Source organism: Mesoplodon bidens (assembly GCF_964165515.1).
Source record: "Mesoplodon bidens genome assembly, chromosome: 4".
Lineage (NCBI taxonomy): Eukaryota > Metazoa > Chordata > Mammalia > Artiodactyla > Ziphiidae > Mesoplodon > Mesoplodon bidens.
In genome coordinates, this window is record NC_138160.1 from 145,365,138 (window position 1) to 145,390,406 (window position 25,269).

Consider the following 25,269-nt stretch of genomic DNA (forward strand, 5'->3'; position numbering starts at 1 on the left):
CGTGTTGAATAATTGAACTTTACATATGATTTTTAGCAATATCTTCCCTGTCTTACCACATGAAAAGAGTTTTTAACCTGTCATGGAATCTCTCTGGTCTCCGAATTTGACTTGAGCTCCAAGGTAGCAAGCAGATCGGACTGTGTCATTTTCTGGGTAGCTATACTCAAAAGAATCCGTCACTCATCACATCCATTTTAATCATCATTATTGTTGTACCATTAAGTGTAGCATTTGCCTAGTCTCCCAAGGTGAATACCATAATCACCATAGGGGATAGCTTGACCATTGTAATTCTGTGAATGTCTTTTCCATTGGTAAGGTGCTGAGCTCTATGCCCGAGTCCAAAGGCTTCACCAAACATATCCCAAATCTTATCTTTACTGCTTTGTCTCCAGGGATCACTGTACTCAATTCTGTATGAGTCTACATGAAATTAGGAAGCAGAAATCACACTTAAGCTGGAGAATTGTGATATAAAGATGTAAAGAGAATTCTAACGCATATCCTAGAGTTCATGGAGAGTACCTAGGGAAGGCCCAAACTTGGAGGGGGGTTCTCTCCTGAAGACTGGACTTCAGACCTTGCTGGAGAAGGGGGTGTGGCAGCCTGTTAGATGGTGAAGAAGTTTTCTAGGTTGCCAGGGCTAGAAGTAGTCAGCAGTCACTGGGCAAGGAGGAAGCATCCCTCTGGGCTGCAGAAGAGCCATGACTGTGGGAAGATGTAGAGGGGGAGTTGGGGTGCCACTGGCAGTGCAGGACCTAGAGCACTAAGTGTCCATGCAAACATGGACTTGTGGGAAACAAGTTAAAGGTGTGCAGATAAGCTGACGCTGGTGTGAGTCCTCAGAAGAAGATGGTGTTCCTCCCACCCTTACATTCTTTCTTTTCTTTCTGTTTTTGTTTTTTTGGCCACACTGTGGCTTGCAGGATCTTAATTCCCAGACCAGGGATTGAACCCCGGCTTCAGCAGTGAAAGCGTGGAGTCTTAACCACTGGACCGCCAGGGAACACCCCACACATACATTCTTAGAGTCATTAAATACATTTCCGAAGACTGAATATATATGTTGTGTTATGTACAGTTATTTAGCTATAATGTAGATGTACTTGAAGAGTGAATGTGAAGGACCTCTGGTGTTTTTCAATCACCAATCACTGAGTGACTTCATCGGGCCTCTCTGCTATTCTTTGTACTGGTAGACGCTGACATCCAAAACAGACACAGTGTTACCTATGATGTGCAAAAACAAAAACAAAAAAAACAGACAAAAACTCTCCAAGCAAAAGCTGATCCTAATGTTAGACAACGCTGTGAAAAAGCATTGCTGCAAATACTGAGGTCATTGTATAAAAGATTCTGTTTCTCCAAAAATTAAAAAATAAAATGTATATCCCCTCAATAATATTCTTGCAAATATCTCAAACACTGAATGACAGGAGTAGAAGTAGACAAATCTGCAGTTCTAGTGGGAGATTTTAATATATTTCACACATATTTTTCATTAAACAGAGGAAAATCAACTAGTATATACATTTGAAAAATAATGTGGGAACTGCTTAATATGCATATATTGCATTGTGTATCTAGTACCTTAGTGAAATCAGAAAGTTCTTGTCTGGGAGTGAGTGTGAAGGAATGGACTGGAAGGGGCAAGAAAGCTTTTCAGGGAGATAACTGTGTTCAGTATCTTGAATAGAAAGGTGATCACATTTATATGCAGTTGTGTATATGTGTATATGTAGTTGTTAAAACTCATCCACTAAATACTTAATATCTGTATTTGATTAGACATTAATTATATCCAATTAAAATATGCCTAAAGTGCAACATTCTATTAGAAACCACCTGACTAAAAGACATTTTGGGCTCATTCAGGCCAAGGATCTGTAGTTTGAGACCCCTAGTAGTACGTATATTTATACTAAGAATCTAAACAATTTTTTTTTTTTTTGCGGTACACGGGCCTCTCACTGTTGTGGCCTCTCCCGTTGTGGAGCACAGGCTCTGGACACGCAGGCTCCGTGGCCATGGCTCACGGGTCCAGCCGCTCCGCGGCATGTGGGCTCTTCCCGGACCGGGGCACGAACCCGTGTCCCCTGCATTGGCAGGCAGACTCTCAACCACTGCGCCACCAGGGAAGCCCCTAAACACATATTTTTTTATGACCATTATGTTTTGAGTTTTAGTCTTCTCAACTGAAGAATAAGTACTGTGGAGTTAGTGAGGGCGAATTTGTTTCACTGATATTTATATCTGTGGAACTTTCATTGTTTGTCATCATTTGAATACCATTTTGTACATTAGCATTTGGTCTGTTGGTCTTTGTTTGATATATTAAAGGTTATTGATATTTAACAAAAGAAATTAACCCTAAATACAGAATGTTAGAAGAGAAAGGAACACGAAGGACGTCTGTGGAAGAAATGAATAAACATAAAAGTGAATTTGGCAGAAAATTGAACTGATAAATAATATGAAAAGGCAGTTGTTTGAAAAGATTTGTAAAATAGATGTTGAACAGTGTATGATAGGGCAGCAGACTTGTTTGTTTCCAACTGAGAATATGGGGGCTTCTCAGTTCTTTCATGTATTCTGAGTTCTTTTGTAAAAGCTTTGAAATTCTTTTTTTTTTTGAGTCAGATGTGGAAGAACCAATGATTATTTTCCTTTTGTTTCATTATTTTGCCTAGGAATCAGCAGAATATATGTGCTTTCTCTCTCTCTCTCTCTGTCTGTGTATGTGTGTGTGTGTGTGATTTTCTTACCTGCTCGTTTTCCCATATCACTGATGTCTTTATTTATTTATTTATGGCTGCATTGGGTCTTTGTTGCGGTGCACGGGCTTCTCATGTGGCTTCTCTTGTTGCTGAGCACGGGCTCTGGGTGTGCGGGCTTCAGTAGTTGTGGCACACGGGCTTAGTGGCTCTGCGGCATGCGGAATCTTCCAGGACCAGGACTCGAACCTGTGTCCCCTGCATTGGCAGGCAGATTCTTAACCACTGTGCCAACAGGGAAGTCCTCACTGATGTCTTGATACATCAGTTATTATTGTCTGTATTCTCCAGTAGGAATGTTGAATCATAATGCCTAGACATTTTCTTTGTATAGTACTATTAATAACTTCCTAATTATTTACTAAAAGAATAAAGGAATAGTAAGCCTGTCATAAGATCCCAGAAGGAGGCCCAAAGCTTCATACTTCTCCAGCAGCCTACACTCTTGCTGTCCAATACATATATAGTGTGTAGGGGGGAGGCGTAAATTAGGTGCTTGGGATTAACATACACACACTACTATATATAAAATAGATAACTAACCAGGACCTACAGTAGAGCACAGGGAACTCTACTCAATATTCTGTAATAACCTATATGGGAAAAGAATCTGAAAAAGAATGTATATATGTATATATATAACGGAATCACTTTGCTGTACACCTGAAACTAACACAACACTGTGAATACTTCAATAAAATTAAAATAATAATGATTAGAAAACCAAATATAATGTATAGATTATACAGTGAAAATATTTTCAGTACCAACAATAACAAATGAAAAGAGTGAGCTTATTTATAAGAATATATTTTATTTTACCCTATATATCCTAAAATATTACTTAAGCATGTAATCTACTAAAAATGAGATATTTTACATTACTTTCTTCATTTAAAGTGTCCAAAATCCACTGCACTGTAAATTTTTATCAGCTTTACTTGATTAGTGTGTATTTATTTATATATATGTTTTGGCCACGCCACACGGCATGTGGGATCTTATTTCCCCAACCAGGGATGGAACCCGTGACCCCTGCAGTGGAAATGCGGATTCTCAACCACTCAACTGCCAGGGGAGTTCCTTGATTAGTGTTTAGATCATACAAAATTTACAGTTGAAAGAGCAGATTCAAATACTGAAGTTGTTCCAAATATATAAAGGACTTATAAACTCCTAGTGAGACATCTGGTACATGATGGTTGTCAGTAAGTGGCAGTTGATGTTACTGATACTCTTGTTATAGAGCACACTGTGTTAGTAGCTTTCATATATGTCATCTACACAGGAAGAACTAATTTATCATGTTGGATGACTGATAATTAATATTTGTTGATTTATGATTGATATGAAGCAGGGCTCCAGATAATGATATCTCCAGGGGGATGGAGATGGCCCTATCCACTTACATTCTTAAGCTGCCCTGAAATGATCTTGGTTCAGGAAAAGAGTGTTTATGCACATTTCACCTTCAGCCTTGTAGGATGACAGCCTATCATATGTCCCATGATAAGTCCTCGTTAATGCTTTTTTTCCCAGAGACTCAGCTTTAGGTTCTGCCTTTACGATGCAGATTTCTTTGGTCTGGGCTGGAGCGGTCATGCTGCTTGTTGATCTAGGAGGAACTGAAATGGGCCAGAGAATGCTGTTCTCTAAGACAGCTTCCTGATCTGTATGCATTAGGTAGAGTTGTTGCGTGCGTAACCCTATGCATGTATTTTATTGCCTTGATGAGCGAAGAGTCACATTACTCAGGGCTTATGTTTCCTTACCTGTGAAATGAACCCATTACTCTTTGCCAGGTGTGCAACATGGCACACCATTTACCTCTCTGGCTCCAGGTGAGACAGGACTACTCTGTTATTTCATGGCAGTAATGTGTATTTGTGAGTTTTTTTGGTTTTCGGTTTTTTTTTTTTTTTGTGGTACGCGGCCTCTCACCGCTGTGGCCTCTCCCGCTGCAGAGCACAGGCTCCGGACACGCAGGCCCAGCAGCCATGGCTCACGGGCCCAGCCGCTCCGCGGCACGTGAGATCCTCCCAGACCAGAGCACAAATCCACGTCCCCTGCATCGGCAGGCGGACTCCCAACCACCACACCACCAGGGAAGCCCCTTGGTTTTCGTTTTTATTTATTATTATTATTATTTTTATTTTGGCTGTGTTGGGTCTTCGTTGCTGTGCGAGGGCTTTCTTTAGTTGCTGCAAGTGGGGGCTACTCTTCGTTGCAGTGTGCGGGCTTCTTATATGTGGTGGCTTCTCTTGTTGCAGAGCGTGGGCCCTAGGTGTGAGGGCTTCAGTAGTTGCAGCACACAGGCTCAGTAGTTGTGGCACTCAGACCCTAGAGTGTGCAGGCTTCAGTAATTGCAGCACGTGGGCTTAGTAGTTGTGGCGTGCGGGCTCTAGGGCACGCTGGCTTCAGTAGCTGTGGTGTGTGGGTTCAGGAGTTGTGGCTCACAGGCTTAGTTGCTCCGTGGCATGTGGGATCTTCCCAGACCAGGGATTGAACCTATGTCCCCCGCATTGGCAGGCAGATTCTTAACCACCGCACCTCAGGGGAAGTCCCAGCTTTTGGTTTTTAGTGTGTGTTTATCCCAAAGTTGCAATGTCGATTTTATTTTATTTTTTAAAATTTTTTGTTGATGTATAGTTGATTTACAATAGTGTATTTGTTTCAGGTGTACAACATAATGATTCAATATTTTAATAGATTATACTCCATTTAAAGTTGTTACAAAATATTGGCTGTTTTCCCTGTGCTGTGCAGTATATCCCTGGTAGCTTATTTATTGTATACATAGTATTTATAGCTTCTACCTCTTAGTCCCCTACCCTGATCTTACTGGCCCCTCTTCCCCTTCCCCACTGATAGCCACTAGTTTGTTCTCTATACCTCTGAGTCTGTTATTATATTCATTTGTTTCCTTCATTTTTTAGATTTCACATGTAAGTGATAACATGTAGTATTTGTCTTTGTCTGACGTGTTTCATTAAGCATAATACCCTCCAGGTCTATCCATGCTATTGCACATGGCAAAATTTGATTATTTTTTATGGCTGAATAATATTTCACTTTGTGAATCTTCTTTATCCATTCGTGTGTTGATGGACACTTAGGTTGCTTTTATATCTTGGCTACTGTAAATAATGCTGTGAACATTGGGGTGCATGTATCTTTTCAAATTATTGTTTTCATTTCCTTTGGATATATACCCAAAGGAGTGGAATTGCTGGACCATACTGTAGTTTTTTGAGGAATCTCCATACTGTTTTCCATAGTGGCTGTACCAATTTACATTCCCACCAACAGAATATGAGGGTTCCCTTTTTTTTCACATCCTTGACAAATTTGTTATTTATGGTCTTTTTGATGATAGCCATTCTGATTGGTGTGAGGTGATATCTCACCGTAGTTTTGATTTGCATTCATCTGATGATAAGTGATGTTGAGTATCTTTTCATGTGCCTGTTGGCCATCTGTATGTGTTCTTTGGGAAAATGTCTTTTCAGGTCTTCTGTTCATTTTTTAATAGGATTGGTTTTTTGATCTTAAGTTGTATGAGCTGTTTATATATTTTATATATTAACCTATTATCAGTCATATCATTTGAAAATATTCTCAAATTCAGTAGATTGTCTTTACATTTTGTCAATGGTTTATTTTGCTGTACAAAAGCTTTTAAGTTTAATTAAAGCCCATTAGTTTATTTTTGCTGTGGTTTCCTTTGCTTTAGGAGAAAGATCCAAAAACATAGTGCTGTGATTTATGTCAAAGAGTGTTCTGCCTGTTTTCTTCTAGGATTTTATGGTTTCTCTTCTTACATTTAGGTCTTTAATTCATTTTGAGTTTTTTTATACACGGTGTGAGAAAATGTTCTTATTTCATTCTTTTACATGAGCTCATTTTCTCAGCACCGTTTATTGAAGAGACTGTCTTTTCTCCATTGTGTATTCTTGCCTCCTTTATTGTAGATTGACTATAAATGTGTGGGTTAATTTCTGGGCTCTCTATTCTGTTCCATTGTTCTGTGTGTCTGTTTTTGTGCCAGTACTATACTGTTTTGATTACTGTAGCTTTGTAGTATAGTCTGAAGTCAAGGAATGTGGTACCTCAAGCTTTGTTCTTTTTTCTCAAGATTTTTTTGGGTATTCAGGGTCTTTTATGGTTCCACATAAACTTTAGGATTATTTGTTCTAGTTGTGTGTTGTGAGTATTTTGCTGGGGATGGCATTAAATCTGTAGTTGCTTTGGGTAGTATGGACATTTTAACAGCATTAATTCTTCCAATCCATGAACATGGAATATATTTCCACTTCTTTGTAATATCATCTTCAATTTCCTTCAGTGTTTTATAGTTTTCAGAGTATAGGTCTTTTTTGGTTAAGTTTATTCCTAGTAATTTAATTCTTTTTGATATGTTTTTAAATGGGATTGTTCTCTTGTTGTCTCTTTCTGATAGTTAATACCATATAGAAAAGCAACAGATTCCTGTGTATTAATTTTGTATGCTGCCACTTTACTGAATTCATTTATTAGTTCTAATAGTTTTTTTAATTTTTTATTAGAGTATGGTTGCTTTACAATGTTGTGTTAGCCTCCACTGTACAACAAAGTGAATCAACCATACATTCTAATAGTTTTTTGATGGAGACTTTAGGGTTTTTTTTATATATATAGTACCATGTCATCTGTAAATAGTGACAGTTTTGCTTCTTCCTTTCCAATCTGGATGCCTTTTATTTCTTTTTCTCATTTGATACTGGTGGCCAGGACTTCCAATACTGTGTTAAATAGAAGTGGTAGGAGTAGGCATCCTTGTCTTACTTCTGATTTTAGACAAAAACCTTTCAGCATTCCATTGAGTATGTTAGCTGTGGGCTTGTCATAAATGGCCTTCATTATATTGAAATACGTTCCCTCTATACCAGCTTTGATGAGAGTCTTTATCATGAATAGATGTTGAATTTCATCAGATGTTTTTTGTTCGTTTACTGAAATGATTGTGTGATTTTTTTATTCCTTTTGTTAATGTGGTGTATCACATTGCTTGATTTTCGGGTGTTGAACCATACTTGCATCCCTGGAATAAATCCCACTTGATCATTGTGAATGATCCTTTTTACAGATTGTTGAATTCTGTTTGCTAATATTTTGTTGAGTATTTTTGCATCTATATTCATCAGGGATATTGGCCTGTAGTTTAATTTTGTTATACTGCCTTTTTCTAGTTTTGGTATCAGGGTAATGGTGGTCTCATAGAAAGAATTTGGGAGTGTTTCCACCTCTTCAATTTTTTGGAATAGTTTGAGAATAGGTATTAAGGGACTGCTCTGGTGGTCAGGTGGTTAGGACTCCATGCTTCCAATGCAGGGGGCATGGGTTCAATCCCTGATTGGGGAATTGAGATCCCTCATGCAGCATGGCATAGCCAAAAAAAAAAAAAAAGGTCTTTAAGTCTTCTTTATACGTTTGGTAGAATTCCCCTGTGAAGACGTCTGGCCTGGACTTTTGGTTTTTGGGAGTTTTTGATTCAGTTTCAACACTAGTAATCAGTCTGTTTAGATTATTTATTCCTGATGCACTTTTGGAAGGTTGTATGATTCTAGGAACGTATTTCTTCTAGGTTGTCCAGTTTGTTGGCATATAACTGTTTATAATATTCGTCTTTTTTCGTAGTATTCTCTTATGATTATTTGTATCTCTGTGATATTAGTTGTAATTTCTTCTCTTTCATTTTTTTATGAGATTATTTTTTATTTATCTTTTTTCTTTTGCGGTACGTGGGCCTTTCACTGTTGTGGCCTCTCCTGTTGTGGAGCACAGGCTCCGGACGCGCAGGCTCAGTGGCCATGGCTCACGGGCCCAGCCGCTCCCTGGCATGTGGGATCTTCCCGGAGTGGGGCATGAACCCGTGTCCCCTGCATCAGCAGGCAGACTCTCAACCACTGTGCCACCAGGGAAGCCCTATTTATCTATTTTTTAATTAATTGATTTTATTTTTGGCTGTGTTGGATCTCTGTTGCTGCACGCGGGCTTTCTCTGGTTGCTGCGAGCGGGGGCTACTCCGTTGTGGTGTGTGGGCTTCTCATTGCGGTGGCTTCTCGTTGCAGAGCACGGGCTTTAGGCATGTGGGCTTCAGTAGTTGCGGCACGCAGGCTCAGCAGTTGTGGCTCGTGGGCTCTAGAGTGTAGGCTCAGTAGTTGTGGCACAGGGTCTTAGTTGCTTCATGGCATGTGGTATCTTCCTGGACCAGGGCTCGAACCTGTGTCCCCTGCATTGGCAGGCAGATTCTTAACCACTGCACCACCAGAAAAGTCTTTCATTTCTTATTTTGTTTATTTGGGTCCTTTTATTTTTCTTCATGAGCCAGACTAAAGCCTTATCAACATTATTTATCTTTTCAAAAGACCTGCTCTTGGTTTCACTGATCTTTCCTATTTTTTTGTGGGAGGTGTCCTCTATTTTATTTATTCCATCTCTGATGTTTGTTATTTCCTTCCTTCTGCTAACTTTGGGCTTTGTTTTGTTTGTTCTTTTTCTAGTGCATTTGGATGGTAAATTAGGTTGTTTGAGATTTTTTTTTCTTGAGGTAGGCCTATATCATTATAAAATTCTCTCTTATAACTGCTTTTGCTGCATCCCATAAATTTGGGGAAGTTTTGTTTCTGTTTTCGTTTGTCTTGAGGTATTTTCCGATTTCTTCTTTGATTTCATCATTGACCCATTGGTTTTGTAGTAGTAGTAGTATGTTGTTTGGTCTCTACATGTTTGTTCTTTTCCCGTTTTTCTTTCTGTAATTGATTTTTAGTTTCATACCACTGTGGTCAGAAAAAATGCTGGATATAATTTCTATGCTCTTAAATTTGTTGAGCTTGCATGTCATCTCTGTTGGAGAATGTTCTGTGTGCACTTGAGAAGAATGTTTATTTTGCTGTTTGGAGGTGGAATGTCCTGTAGGTTGTCTATTAAGTCCAACTGGCCTAATTTGTCTTTTTAAAAAAATATTAATTTAATTTGTTTATTTGGCTGCACCGGGTCTTAGTTGTGGCACGCAGGATCTTTAGGTGCGGCACGCAGGATCTTTTAGCTGCAGCATGCGGAATCTTCTTTTAGTTGGGGCACATGGGATCTTTTTCGTTGCAGCACATGGGAACTTTTTAGTTGTGGCATGTGAACTCTTAGTTGCAGCATGCGGGATCTAGTGCCCTGACCAGGGATGAAACCTGGGCCCCCTGCATTGGGAGCGTGGAGTCTTAGCCACTGGACCACCAGGGAAGTCCCTGGCCTAATGTGTCTTTTAAGACCACTGTTTTCTTATTGATTTTCTGTCTGGATGATCCGGCCACTGATGTAAGTTGGGTATTAAAATTCCCTATTATTATTGTATTATTGTCAGTCTCTTCCTTTATGTCTGCAAGTATTTGCTTTATTTATTTAGATGCTCCTGTATTAGGTCCATATATGTTAACAAATGTTATAATTGATGCCTTTATCATTACATAATGCCCTTCTTTGTCTTTTATTTAGACTTTTATAGTCTCCTCCATCTGCTATGAGTATGGCTACTCCAGATTTTTTGTTTGTTTGCATTTGCTTGGAGTATCTTTTTCCATCCCTTCACTTTCAGTCTGTCTGTGTCTTTAGCTTTACTTAATTTGTGGTTACCATGGGGTTCATATGTTGACCAGTAACTAGATCTACTTGTTTTAAACTAATAGTCATTTAATTTCAAGCACATTCTAAAAGATCTACATTATTTACTCTTTCTTCCACATATTTTTTGATGTTGTATTTCATGTTTATCCCTTAACTGATTGTTGTAATTATTAGTTTCTTTTAATCTCTGTACTAGCTTACTTAATGGTTGGTCCATAGCCTTTACTATATATTTACCTTTACTAGTGGGACTTTTCTTTCCTATACATTCTTTCTTCTTCTTGTAGTTTTTTTCTTTTCCACTTAGAAAAGACCCTTTAACATTTCTCTTAGGGTTGTTTTAGTACTGATGAACTATTTTAGTTTTTGCTTGCTTGAGAAGTTCTTTATCTCTCCTTCAGTTTTGAATGATAACCTTGCTGGGTAGAGTATCTTAGCTTGTATGTTTTTCCCTTTCAGCACTTTAAATGTATTGTGCCCTTTTGTCCTCATAGTTTCTGCAGAAAAATCAGCTGATAGCCTTAAGGGGGTCCCTTGTATGTGACTCTTTGTTTTTCTCTTGCTGCCTGTAGAATTCTCTCTTTAACTTTTGCATTTTAATTATGATATATTTTGGTGTGGATCTCTTTGGGTCCATCTTGTTTGGGACTCTGTGTGCTTTCTGTACCTGGGTATCTGTTTCCTTCTTCAGTTTCAGGAAATTTTCAGCCATAATTTCATCAAATACATTTTTGACCCCTTTATTTCTCTTCTCCTTCTGGGACCCCTATAATGAGAATGTTAGAATGCTTCATATTGTCCCACAGGTTCCTTAAACTGTCCTCTTTTCTTGTTTTCTTTTTCATGCTGCAGGGCTTGCAGGATCTTATTAGTTCCTTGACAAGGAATCGAACCCAGGCCCACAGCAGTGAAAGCACTGAGTCCCTAACCACAGGACTGCCAGGGAATTCCGAAACTGTCCTCATTTTTGTTAACGTTTAATTGAATTAATTTATTTTTTATTTTTGGCTGCATTGGGTCTTTGTTGAATGGATGGCAGATCTAAAAACACCCCAAAAATGTTTTCCAACAATGTGGAGAATTTTAGTTTTACACAGTGTAGGTACTAGATGATATTATTTTTAATTTTCTTGGGTGTTATAATTGTATTGTGATTTTTAGTAAGACAATGTCTTTTTTCGTTAGCAGACACAGATCAAGTAAAGATAAAAAATCATGTCTCTGTTTTCAACTTACTCAAATAGTTCACCATAAATTTATCTGGGGAGAGAACATGCAAAATGTTAAAAGTAGGTCAATCTACTGTCATGGGGATTCACTCTACTATTTTTCGTTTGTTTGGTTAGTTTAAGATATTTTGAAAGAAAAATGTGGGAGGTGGGGTGTGAGGGAAACAGTCCAAACATCCTGTTAATGGCAAATTCAGTTAATCTAGTGTTAGTGTAATAAATCTTCTATCCTTTCTTCTTGGGGGACTGTTTTGAAGCTTGGTGGGGATGTATAAGCCTCAGAAGACCAGATGATAAAAACCAAGTATTCTTGCCTTTCGTCAGAAGAAAGACTTGTGGTCTACACACGTTTTTACTTACCTATAGATACATGTATGCCCAGGACATTCAAGTATCTTCTCTTTCTACCGAAAGTGTCAAAGGTAAATAAAGGGCAAAGCTCAATTCTCAGATGAAACCTTCTTTTGCATATAAAAGGTAATAAAGGACCCCTTGAACCATCTTTCCAGCAGTGCTCACCAGAATACGGGGGAATTGCCAGATCCATGAGGACATGAGGGCACGGAGATGGAGTCAACGTGACTCTAACAGCAGAAATTCTTTTCCTTACAGAAAAAAATGAACAAACTTGACTCTGAAGACTTCTGAACAGAGGTAGAGAATAGGTGGAAAGACCTGGTGGACGCTCTCTGGATGCATCTGCCAACTTGGTTCAGCCAATCACAGGAGTGATCTCTAGGTCACAGCTGGACCTGGAGGACCCGCAGTCCCAGCACACGCGAGCAGAGCGGGCCAGGCCTCCCCCAAGAGGCCGCTGAAGCCTCCTGGGACAAAGTCGTCCTTGGACGCCCTCATCCAGCCCAGGACCCTCTCGTTCACGCAGGCCTCACCGAGCTGGGATGGGACTGACCCCCACGAAAGTGGAATCACCCTGGGAGATGCAGACTCGGTGCCTGAAAGACAGACTGAAGCGCTTGCGTCGCTTGCGTCACTTCCGTTCCCTGCCCCGGAGAGGAGGGGCAGGGCTTCAGGCATCAGCCAGGTTAGACCACTTCACACAATTTGTACGTAGTTCCCTCCGGAGTGGATGCGGATGGGCCTTTGGCTCAGCTAAGTGCGGCAACTGGGGACAGGATCAGGCCAAAGGGACAAGGCAGAGGCTAGAAACAGGCTTGTAGCTGGGGCTTCGGCCGAAGACCCTGCCCACACCCAGGGGCGGGGCTGCGGGACCAGGCCCAGGGCGGGGTTTAGAGGCTGGAAGGGCAAGACTGGGGTTGAGGGTCTACCCCATAGGATGTTCATCAAAAACTTTCCCACCACCTATCCAGCTTCCTAGACTCTTTATAGGGATTCTCCAATATTGAAAAGCCTGCTCATCCTTGAAGTGGCGGTCAATTCAGTCAATTCTGTTTTTAGGCCTTTGTTTTCCCTGATTGCTTTTTATTTATATGGACACCATGCTAAAATCTAATAGTGGATTCCTTTGCGATTTCAATGTACAGATATATTCTGTAAATTTGAAAAATTGTTTTCTCTTCAGATACATACTTCTGAGTTTGTTTTTCATATCTAACAAGACAGGCTAGGACTTCCCCTACTATGTTAAAATAGCACTGATATCGGGCATTTTTCACCTGCTCAGGAATGGTACTAAAGTTTCTCTGATAATTTTGTTTATTGTGTCAGTGAGTGGCCTTTGAGAGTTAATAAAAATTTTAAAAACCCTCATTTACTAACACATTTTATGAGGCGTGTTCCCATACATTATTAAGAGTGTTTACATCTATCAAATCGTTATTCTCCTACATTAACTTTTAATCTTTTGCTGTAAAATTTTTTTAAGTAATTAAAGAATTCTTCAGTTACATAAAAAAATTATTTTTAAAAATAATTGCTGGATTTCCTACCTTGCTTTAAAAAGTCTCCTCAAATTATTGATCATGTACAAATTTCCTGAATTTTTTCTGAAATGTTCTGCTTTAAAAACATTTAAATAGGGGCTTCCTTGGTGGCGCAGTGGTTGAGAGTCTGCCTGCCGATGCAGGGGACACAGGTTTGTGCCCTGGTCTGGGAAGATCCCACATGCTGCGGAGCGGCTGGGCCCGTGAGCCATGGCCGCTGAGCCTGCGCGTCTGGAGCCTGTGCTCCGCAATGGGAGAGGCCACAACAGTGAGAGGCCCATGTACCAAAAAAACAAACAAACAAACAAAAACATTTAAATATATAATTTTCATGGAATGTATTTTCCTCTGTGGACTGGGATAGATCCAATATATTTTCCTCCAGAAATACGAAAAAAAAACTTAGTACCACTGATCGAAAAACTGTCTTTGCCTGCCTGATCTGAAATCCCTAGTTTATTAAACAACAAATTCTTACATATATACCTGAATCAAGTCCCAGACTATTCTGTGCCAGTAAGATATTTATTAATGCCAATATCACTGTATTTCCTTTTGATGACAGTAATTTAAGTTTTAATACTAGCAGTAAAAATATAATGGTAGCTAATGTTTTTGTATGTTATTGCTCTAGGTGTTTCATACATTAAAGTTCTTAAATGTAACTACTCAATGATATGGGTACTATCATAATTTTCTCTTTTGTTTTGGGGAACAGCTTTATTGAAATATAATTCCTATACCATACAGTTCACCCATGTACAACTGTTTATCAGGTTTTCTTTCCTTTTTTTTTTTTTTGTCACGCCAAGAGGCATGTGGGATCTTAGTTCCCCGACCAAGGATCGAACCCCTGCCCGCTGCATTGGAAGCAAAGAATGTTAACCACTGGACCACCAGGGAAGTCCGTTTTTATGTCTATTAATCTGTTCCTTATATTTCCTTCATGTTCATGTATTTGGTGTGTTTTAACCCTATGTAAAGGTCAACTTTTCTTGGTTTAAAATAAATTGAAGTCTTTAATAAATCAAAATCATAACACCAGCCTAACTAGTAATCTAAAAAATGGTATTTAATGATGACAGACATGGAAAGTTCCACTCTTCATTATGCATGAACCAAATTCACTCTCACAATAACACCACAGATGAGAAGCCTGAAACCTGTAATCACGGCATAAGTCTATGTTGTCTGCCATTAGGATCTGCTTTTTTGTGTGTGTATTTTTGCTGTGGCATGTGGGATCTTAGTTCCCTAATCAGGGATCAAACCCGTACCACCTGCATAGGAAGCGCAGAGCCTTAACCACTGGACCATCAGGGAAGTCCCAGGATCTGCTTTCTTACGGAGAGTTTTTGCATGTCATGGGCAGCACTATATATATATATATATATATATATATATATATATATATATATATATATATATTTGGAGTAAAGCTGTTTTACAATGTTGTGTTAGTTTCTGCTATACAACAATGTAAATCAGCTATATGTACACATATATCCCCTCCCTCTTTAGCCTCCCTCCCCCCATGCCTCCCACAGCTCCAGGTCATCACAGATCACCAAGCTGAGCTCCCTGTGCTATATAGCAGCTTCCCACTAGCTGTCTGTTTTACACATTGTAGTGTATATATGTCAATGCTACTTTCAATTCGTCCCACCCTCTCCTTCCCACTGTGTCCACAAGTCCGTTCTCTACATCTGTGTTTCTATTCCTGCCCTGCAAATAGGTTCATCAGTACCATTTTTCTTTTTCTTTTTTTAAAAAAAATTAACTAATTTATTTTTGGCTGCATTGGGTCTTCATCGCTGCGCACCGGCTTTCTCTAGTTGCGGCGAGCAGGGGCTACTCTTCATTGCAATGCGCAGGCTTCTTATTGCGGTGGCTTCTCTTGTTGCAGAGCATGGGCTCTAGGTGTGCGGGCTCAGGAGTCGTGGCTCACAGGCTCTAGAGTGCAGGCTCAGTAGTTGTGGCGCACCGGCCTAGCTGCTCTACGGCATGTGGGATCTTCCTGGACCAGGGCTCAAACCCGTGTCTCCTGCATTATTTATTTATTTGGCTGTGCTGGGTCTTAGTTGTGGGATGTGGGATCTTTAGTTGTGGCATGCAGGATCTAGTTCCCTGACCAAGGATTGAACACAGGACCCCTGCACTGGAGTGTAGCGTCTTAGCCACTGAACCACCAAGGAAGTCCCTAAAACAGACGTTTTAAACCAGCTAACAAATGAAAACTCAGATTTTAAAAGGCCTAGATTTTTAAATTACTACTGAATTCAGACCCTGAACTGAGGGATGTATTGGGTAAAAAAATGAAAAGAAAAAAACCAAACCACTCAGCCAGCATTTCACAGAAGAAAAACTGAATAAACATCTAACACAAAATAGAATTTTAAAATGCACACATGCAGTATCAGTCCTGTAGGTTTCCTGAACAGGGAGGTTAGTAGCCTCACAAGTACAGCTACCTCAGCCATTCAAAAACAGGAATGTCCCAATCCCCAGGGAATCACAGACCACCCATTATGTGTCAAGTGGCCAAGCAGTCAGGAGAGAGAAAAGGCAGGAGGAAGACAGCTGCCTGTGAGAGCAGCAGGTCTGGGTGAAGAGTGAAGACAGGACCAGAGCTGCACTGACTGCAGGGACCCAGAAAGGCCAGGGGACAAAGCCAATGGGAAACTCAAAGGATGGCACCGCCTGGGGCTGAGGGAGACAGCCAGCTCCAAAGCCGTCTGGGATAGAAACGGCCAGCAGGAAGCCTTCATGACCCAGGAAAGCTGGGGAACAGTCATAGCCTTTTCCATCGTCATTACTGTTATGTCCACAGTGGGCGATCATGCAGTCTCCACAGCTGTGTCCCCTTATGGTGGTGGCCAATCTTTACCTCACATTAGTGCATTAATTTCACTGTTTCTGACGAACCTATTTGCAAAACAGAAATAGAATCACAGGTGTGAAAAACAAACTTATGGTTACCAAGGGAGAAAGGGAGGGAGGGATAAATTGGGAGATTGGGATTGACACATACACACTACTATATACAAGATAGATAACTAATAAGAACCTACTGTACAGCACAGGGAACTCTATTCAGTACTCTGTAATGACCTATATGGGAACAGAATCTAAAAAAAGAATGGATATATGCATAACTGATTCACTTCGCTGTACAGCAGAAACTAACACAACATTGTAAATCAACTATACTCCAATAAAAATTAATTTTTAAAAAATTTCACTGTTTCTGATGATACCGAGCACTTCCCCACAGGGGTATCCAAGTCCCTGTCAGACTCTGACAGTGGCTCTGTCACTTCTCAGCAGGGACTTGGTTCTTTTTCCCACTTGGGCCTGTTTAGGCTCTTATAACTGGACTGATTTCTGGGTCTCTGGGTCAGTGTGCTGCTGAGGAGTTGACAATGGGCATTTATGTATTCACAGGTCTCAGAACACTTCGTGCAAGGGAACATAGATGCCCCTACTCTTCTATTTAGAGGTAATAAAAGGAGCCCTCCCTAAAATCAACAAAGGCTTCCATGTTTTGGTTCTTGTAGAAATTAAACATTCCTTAGGAGATACATTGTCACTTTTAAGTCAAACCAAAGAAAGAAGAATTTCTCCTTGGAGAATGTACGGTCTTCCCCCACTACTGCCTACATACACAGTACACTGGCTGAAATATTTCCATTTTCTTATCTTCGTACCTCAAGGGAGCTGAGTTGTTTAGAAAGGGTAAAGTCACTAGAACAATTTGTTTAATGAGGAGCCCTGAGAATTCAACCCTTAAGATGGTAATAGTGTCCCCATTGCCCCTTCCCTGTAATTCTCTGATCCCAGCCTCAGTGAAAACCCAAATGGGTTTCCCTGGGACAAAATGCAGAAAAGAGGAAGCTTCAGTGACGGTGTCGCACTAAAGCCTGGTGGAGTAAGAAGGAAAAGAGGAGAGAGGGTGAGTACTGGGCGTTACCTCTAGAATAGTGAGACTGGGACAGTCCCATAGTTATTTAGTCTATGACGGGGAAGTCTGTAGTTTGTGGGTACTTGAGTTTCTACTGAATCCAGTTCTGTTTCTTTCTGTCCTTTTTTGGAATCTAGACCCTCTCTCCAGTGAGTTATTTTCCAGAGATCCTTCACCTCTTCAATCTTTCTCACAATTGTAGGCTCCTCTTAGATATCGTGTGTCCAATGATTTATTCATTAACTACTCACTGGAGATTTATTCACAGGTATTATCAATTTTGTTCCTCACGTGCTTGGATTTTTCTTTCCGGTTCCCTTTTTCTGCTGGCAGATCTGACTTCCTGAGAGGACCTGATATCTCCCCACTGGTGTTGTTTCACCACGGTATCATCTAAGAACAATGTAATTATACTGATATTCAGTATTCAGGCTAACTTCACTTTGTTTTTACCATTCTCTTTAAATCATTAAGAGAATATCCAGTGATTGAATTTGGAGTAGACTGCCTTGTCCTCTTCATGAATTTAAAGCAATTATTTAGTGTTTTAATGTAGAATATCCTGTTGGCTGCAGTTTTAAAATACCTGTTTTTTACTGAGTTAAGACATTGTTCTAAGTTTCCTTATTTAGCGAGAGGCTCTGTCCTGGCTGCTAACCACAGTAATGACTGTTACATTTTCTCAAATGTATTTTCTACTCTAATTATGGTTATGGTTCCTCTTCCTTGGCCTATTTTTGAGATGAATTATGACAGCAAACATCCTATATCTAACCAGATACCCATTCCTAGAGTAGGAATTACTCGTTCATGATATATTATTCTTTTAAAATGTATGTGAATGCACTTTAATTTTACTATTCTATTTTGTGCCTCTATTCAGGCATGATGAACTTGGAAGTTTCTTTCTTTGTGTTACAACGATGCTTTTGGTCTCAGTCTTTATTACATATCTAACGTTTGCACGTGTTCAGCACCTACTGTGTTCCAGGCACCATGTACGTCCCCGGAAAGACGACGAGCAAAAACGGTCACAAGCTCTGTCTCACCTGCAAATAAATATAAAATTACCAACATGAGAGGCACATCAAGAACAGCACAGGATGCTCGACTTGTGAGCCTCATACTCTGTCCTTCTGACCCTCACTGTTCTCCATCTCACTGGCCTCTCACATGCCTTCCATTACCAAGCTCACCAACCCCAAGGCAAACGGTGAATTCTGTTCTCTCAGCTCAAAATGCTTGCCCTTTCCTTATTTCCTCTGGTTAACAATTACCCATCCTTCCTCTTGTAGCTCAATATTCTCATTTCAGAGAGGCATTTTCTACACACCTTCCCAGACTAAATTGATGCCCAGTTACTTTTTTCTCTTAATTAAATGCATTCTTGGCAGCTGCTCACCTGAGCCTCCCACTTCCCCTCCTGCGAGTGTACTATTGCTTAATAAATCCTCACTTTGCTTATATAAAAGAATATTAATTGCATTCTCTAGGCATAATAATACTGAGCTTTTTCCTATCATGGAGAATGTAAACATTTATATTCATCTTAAATTTGTCTTTTATCTTTTTAAGGATGATGTGATTTATTTTGTAGAAGCTTTGAATATTTTTAATCAAATCTATCAGTTATTTCTTTTACAATTAACTGTGCTGATTTTTTTTTTTTTTTTTTTTTTTTTTTTTGCGGTACGCGGGCCTCTCACTGTTGTGGCCTCTCCCGTTGCGGAGCACAGGCTCCGGACGCGCAGGCTCAGCGGCCACGGCTCACGGGCCCAGCCGCTCCACGGCACGTGGGATCTTCCCAGACCGGGGCACGAACCCGTGTCCCCTGCATCGGCAGGCGGACTCTCCACCACTGCGCCACCAGGGAAGCCCCTGTGCTGATTTTTAATACAACACATTTCCACTCAACATTATATATGAGCTCACACTCTCACATGGGCATTGCATTTTATTTTATGGTCTTTTGATTTTGTTTACCCCTCTTAAGTGTGTAGTTCACATACTTTTCTCTCTTCTTGGAAGAATCCACCTGGCAGACGGTATCTGAGAGAGTGAGCCAAAGGGATCGTCATTAACTAGAAGTACTGCACTGCAGTCCAAAGAGCTAACAGCTGGTGTGTTTATACTGATCAGAATTCCATCTTTGCTGGCTGCCCCTGTTTAACTGTAATAATGATCAATGATAGTCACACAAGACAGATTTATTAAGAAGCTCACATTTATCAAGTGTCTGCTGTATGTCACAAGAACCACACTAGAAAAATTAAATGCATCATCTAATTCACTCATCAGTCTTATAATGCAGGAAATATTTATAACTCCCATTGTAGAGGCAAGGCATCTGCGGCTAAGAGAGATTAAATAACTTTGTCAATGTCACACAAGCCTTGGTGGATCAAAATTCTACTCTAGGAATTCTAACTCAAGATCCCATTTTCTAAGTGACATCTCTGTATCATACTGTGGGAGAGTTATGTATCAAAAATAATTGTCATAAAAGTAACAGATTAGTAATAATAATAGCTATCTGTTACTGGGACCCTACTGTGCACAAAGGCTTTTTTTTGTTTTTTTGGTTTTTTTTGCAGTATGCGGGCCTCTCACTGTTGTGGCCTCTCCCGTTGTGGAGCACAGGCTCTGGAAGCGCAGGCTCAGCGGCCATGGCTCACGGGCCCAGCTGCTCCGCGGCATATGGGATCTTCCTGGACCAGGGCACGAACCCGTGTCCCCTGCATCGGCAGGTGGACTCCCAACCACTGCGCCACCAGGGAAGCCCCACAAAGGCATTTTTAATCTTCACAAAGAAGTTAACAGCAGTAACCATACTTTAAGAAATAAAAAATAATAAGACACTTGAGAGTTAAAGTATCACAACAATAGGGAGCATCAGGTCATAGAACTGTTTGTCTGAGTTGAGAATCCATGTCTCAGTAACTATTACTGAGTTACTAGAATGGAGGAAGTATGGAGAATAAAAAGAAAAGATATTAAATGTCTTCAATCATTTTACAAGGGTCATGTCGTAGAAGAAATTGAATTATGTCCATAGTTTCATACAGAATTATAACCAGTGAGTAAACAAGAAGTTTCTACTGTATAGCACAGGGAACTAAATTCAATATCCTGAGATCAATCATTATGGAAAAGAATATTTTAAAAAATTTATAGGGAATTCCCTGGTGGTCCAGTGGTTGGGACATCACATTTTCACTGCTGTGGGCCCAGGTTTGAACCCTGATTGAGGAACTAGGATCCCAAAGTCTGCATGGGGCAGCCACACAAAAAAATGTATGTACATACATATATGTATGTATAACTGAATCACTTGGCTGTACAGCAGAAATTGACACAGCATTGTATATCAACTATACTCCAATAACAAAAAAATTTAGAACCAGTGAGTAGGAGATAAAAATATTTTTTCTGCTAAATTTTAAAACAGCTAAATAAATACATTTAAAATGGAAATGGTTTACCATTTGGCTGAGTGAATCACTGTCATTGCAAGGACTAATAGAGGGTGAAGGATATCGACCTAAAGGTGGAATCATAAGTGATGACTAGCTGAGGTGCCATCTGGCTGTTCACTGAATGTTGCTTTTGCCTCCTTCCCCAGCAGACTCACCAGCGACACGGGAGCAGGAAACCACACAGGAGTATCACAGTTCCTCCTCCTGGGCCTCTCAGACGATCCTGACCTGCAGCCCCTCCTCTTTGGAGTGTTCCTGTCCATGTACCTGGTCGCTGTGCTGGGGAACCTGCTCATCATCCTGGCCGTCAGCTCAGACCCCCACCTCCACACCCCCATGTACTTCTTCCTCGCCAACCTCTCCTTGGTGGACATCTGTTTCGTCTCCACCACTGTCCCAAGGATGCTGGTGAACATCCAGACACAGAGCAAAAGCATCTCCTACATAGGGTGCCTCACTCAGGTGTATTTTTTTTTTGATTTTTACTGTAATGGATAGTTTTCTCCTGACTGTGATGGCCTATGACCGGTTTGTGGCCATCTGCCATCCCCTGCACTACATGGTCATCATGAACCCCCGCTTCTGTGGCCTCCTGGTTCTCATGTGTTGGCTCCTCATTTTCTGGGTTCCCCTGATTCATATTCTACTGTTGAGGCGGCTGAACTTCTGTACTGGCACTGAAATTCCACATTTCTTCTGTGAACTGGCTCAGATTCTAAAGGTGGCCTGCTCTGACACCCTCATCAATAACATCATCTTGTTTGTGGCCACTGCCCTGCTGGGTGTGTTTCCCCTCACTGGAATCCTCTTCTCTTACTCTCGAATTGTCTCCTCTTTAATGAGAATCTCCTCTGCAGCGGGAAAATATAAAGCATTTTCTACCTGTGGGTCTCACCTCTCTGTGGTTTCCTTGTTCTATGGGACAGGCCTGGGGATCTATCTCACTTCTGCTGTGACCCATTCTCCCCAGAGAAGCTCCATCGCCTCAGTGATGTACACCGTGCTCACCCCCATGCTGAACCCCTTCATCTACAGCCTGAGGAACAAGGATGTGAAAGGGGCCCTGGGAAGGCTCCTCGGTTTAGGTACCACTTGTCTGTGAGGGGCCACTGGCCTCAGAACTAAGTGGACACTGTGGGCTGCAAAAACAAATTTTGTGAATTTATATCTCCTGATTTTCTTTTCCCTTAAAAGACATGCTTCATTTCTTCCATTCTCAAAGCACCTATGACTTTGCTTTTATTTGTGTTTGTATTAGTTTCTGCTCAACACCCTCCTCAGTAATTCGTTTTTAACTTTTGCTTCCTATTTGCAGACCATACATTTCTGTCTTGGGCCAGCTTTCTTACAGCCATTCTTGCAATTTCCAACATTACATCTGAAGCACTTATATTAAATGTGGCATGGTTTCCCACCACAGTTGTCCTCTCAAATATCGATATTCTTCACCTAATTTGGTTGTGTGTTTGTTTTTCTCTGGAAGAAATGGAATGAAAATCATGCAGTAGTCATAACCAAACTGCTTCACATACCAAGACTGTTCTTATTGTTTTATGTGTATATTTTATGTAATCTTGACAACATTTTTTTTTTTTTTTTTTTTTTTTTTTGCGGTATGCGGGCCTCTCACTGTTGTGGCCTCTCCCGTTGCAGAGCGCAGGCTGTGGATGCGCAGGCTCATCAGCCATGGCTCACGGGCCCAGCCGCTCCACGGCATGTGGGATCCTCCCGGACTGGGACGTGAACCGGTGTCCCCTGCATCGGCAGGCGGACTCTCAACCACTGCGCCACCAGGGAAGCCCTTGACAACATTTTTAAAGGTATTTCTCTCATTTACCCCATTTTTCAAAGAGATTGAGATTGGGATGGACTCTAACCTGGAAACCTGACACTGAGCCCACATTCCTAACTTTGCTATCATACTTTTCCTGAAAAGAGTGATGTGATTTTCAACTTCAAGAGTGGGAACTTAGGTTTGAAAGCTAGTTTGTTCAGGGGATTCATAGTAATATATTGCATTGGGTAACTCTGAGATATTGCTTCACTACTTTGCCTGCCTTCCTCCTTCCTTCTTTCCCTTCCTCTTTCCTTTGTTTTATTGGACATTTATTTCCCATCATTGCAGTTTTAAGATACACCCCAAGATCCTAAAACATCTAATAATACAATGGAATAAAACTTCTTTGCTCACATGGATTATTTTGGGGGCAGGGCACTCTTTGGAGGTGCCAGCAGGAGTGGTAGTCACACACCTGTGGAATGTTTCAGACCTTAGTCCACTTTTTGAGAATATTGATACAATTGAGTCTGCAGTGAAGGATGGAATGGTTGAAGCTGTCAGCACTTCCCCTACATTCCCTGGGATCCCTTCACCATCCCCACCAGCCTGACTGCCACTGTCAGCACCCGGTGGAACCTGTTTTTCCCAATGTGTAACAGCAGACCTGACGGAGGATTATGCCCCACGAGGGACAGTTCTCGATGGACAGGTGTGGGGTGCACCGTCTTCTTCACCCCTTAGCTGGAATGATTCTAAAGTTTGCATTTTGTGCCATTTTCCCTAATTTCCCTACAGGATGAAAACTCTGCTCACTCCTGTGGGAGCTGACTTAAGCTTTATTGGATGTATTTTCTGCCCTGTATCTCTTCCCTTTTCTCTAACCCATGTTCCATGGTCCCTGCTCCTTCAAATAAACAGCTTGCATGTAAATCCTTGGCTCAGCATCTGCTTCTGGGGAACCAAAGCTGAGACACGTGATAAAGACTGTGAAGAGTATCCAAACGATACCATAAATGGAACTAAGGACTTTGAGGGGCAAAAACAACAAAAACAAAAGAAGTAGTGGGTATGTACTAAGATCTTCAAATTACTGGAAAATTATAATTTCTTAGTGAAGAAAAACATTCAGTGGGGCTTTAATTTGATCCCACTAAGTTTAATCCATAATGTATTTATTGTCTACTTTATACAAACTCAGTTGGGGACCAAAGAGTTAAACGTGACTGCAATATAGAGTGGTTAACCATAAAAATACTGGTGTGTAATAAAGCATGCTGAAAACAAAGGTAAAACTTGTCATCTCACATTGAATAATTAGAGAAAAACTTTAAAAAAATTATGTAACAGATTTATTGATGGATCATGTATATATCATGAAATTCAGCCCTTGAAAGCATAAGATCAATAGTTTTGCTAAATTTATAGTTATGCAACCTTCAGCACAATCCAGTTTTAGAACATTTCTATCACCCCAGGAAAGTTCTCTTGTGCCCATTTGCAGGTAATACCAACTGCGACCTCAGTCCTAGGCAACCATTTATCTGCTTCTGTCTCTATTAACTGACCTTCTTTTGCTATTTTATAAAAATGGAATCATACAATATATGATCTTTCATATCTGGCTTCTTTCAATTAGCATAATATTGTAGGGTTATTCATGTGGAAAACGTTCATCAGTATGTTATTCCTTATAACTGCAGAATAGTATTCAAATGTATGGATGTACCACATTTTGTTTATCCATTTACCAATTGATGATATTTCGATATTTCCAGTTTGGGGTTAATATGAATAATGCTATTATGAATGTTTGCATATAAGTCTCTGTGCTAAAATGTGCTTTTATATCTTTTGGGTAGATATCGCAGAGTAATTGGTGGATCATATGGTAAATTTATATTTAATGTCTAAGAAAACACCAAACTGGTTTTCTAAGTGGCTGTGCTATTTTACAGTCCCACCAGCAATGAACGAAGGTTTCAGTTTTTCCACATTTTCACCAACACTTGAGATTCAGAAAAAATCTTCTAATGGAAGGGTGTAGTTGAGATTGGAGTAACAAAAAATCAGTAGAATTTAACTGGATAACAGGTTTTGGAAGGAAGCAGAGAGGATAGGAGATTGGGAACTAGAGGAAGAAGAAACCACACACACACCTGCATGGGGAAATTCAAGAGTAAAGCATTTCAGGAGGCTATATGGAACTTATGACTGAGTTATACGTTCTAAGTTACTGAAGTAAGCATAGATATGTAGATGGATGCCAGACTATTGAGGGTCTAGTTTGACATATTAAGGATTCTAAAAGCAATTGAGAACAAGGGCCATGCTGTAATCATGGACATAATATGAGGATTTTAGTATTGCTATGAGCGGGGGAAACTGGAGGCAGAGTGAAGAATGAGGAGGCTGTTGAAGTAGTTCAGGGAAAGATGATGGGGACCTGACCAAGACAGGTAGATTTTTTTGCTTCAGAGTTTTCCAATGGT

At 40.4% G+C, this 25,269-nt stretch overlaps 1 protein-coding gene across 1 annotated transcript; it reads left to right on the forward strand.

Moving 5' to 3' along the window:
• Window positions 1-18,569: 18,569 nt before the first annotated feature.
• Window positions 18,570-22,102, forward strand: LOC308616115 (olfactory receptor 7D4-like; the record flags this gene model as incomplete). The annotated part of the gene is given in 3 exon segments (XM_081232232.1): window positions 18,570-18,638; window positions 21,147-21,468; window positions 21,470-22,102. Coding segments are annotated over 3 exon segments (966 nt in total). The 5' UTR covers window positions 18,570-18,627.
• Window positions 22,103-25,269: the final 3,167 nt, after the last annotated feature.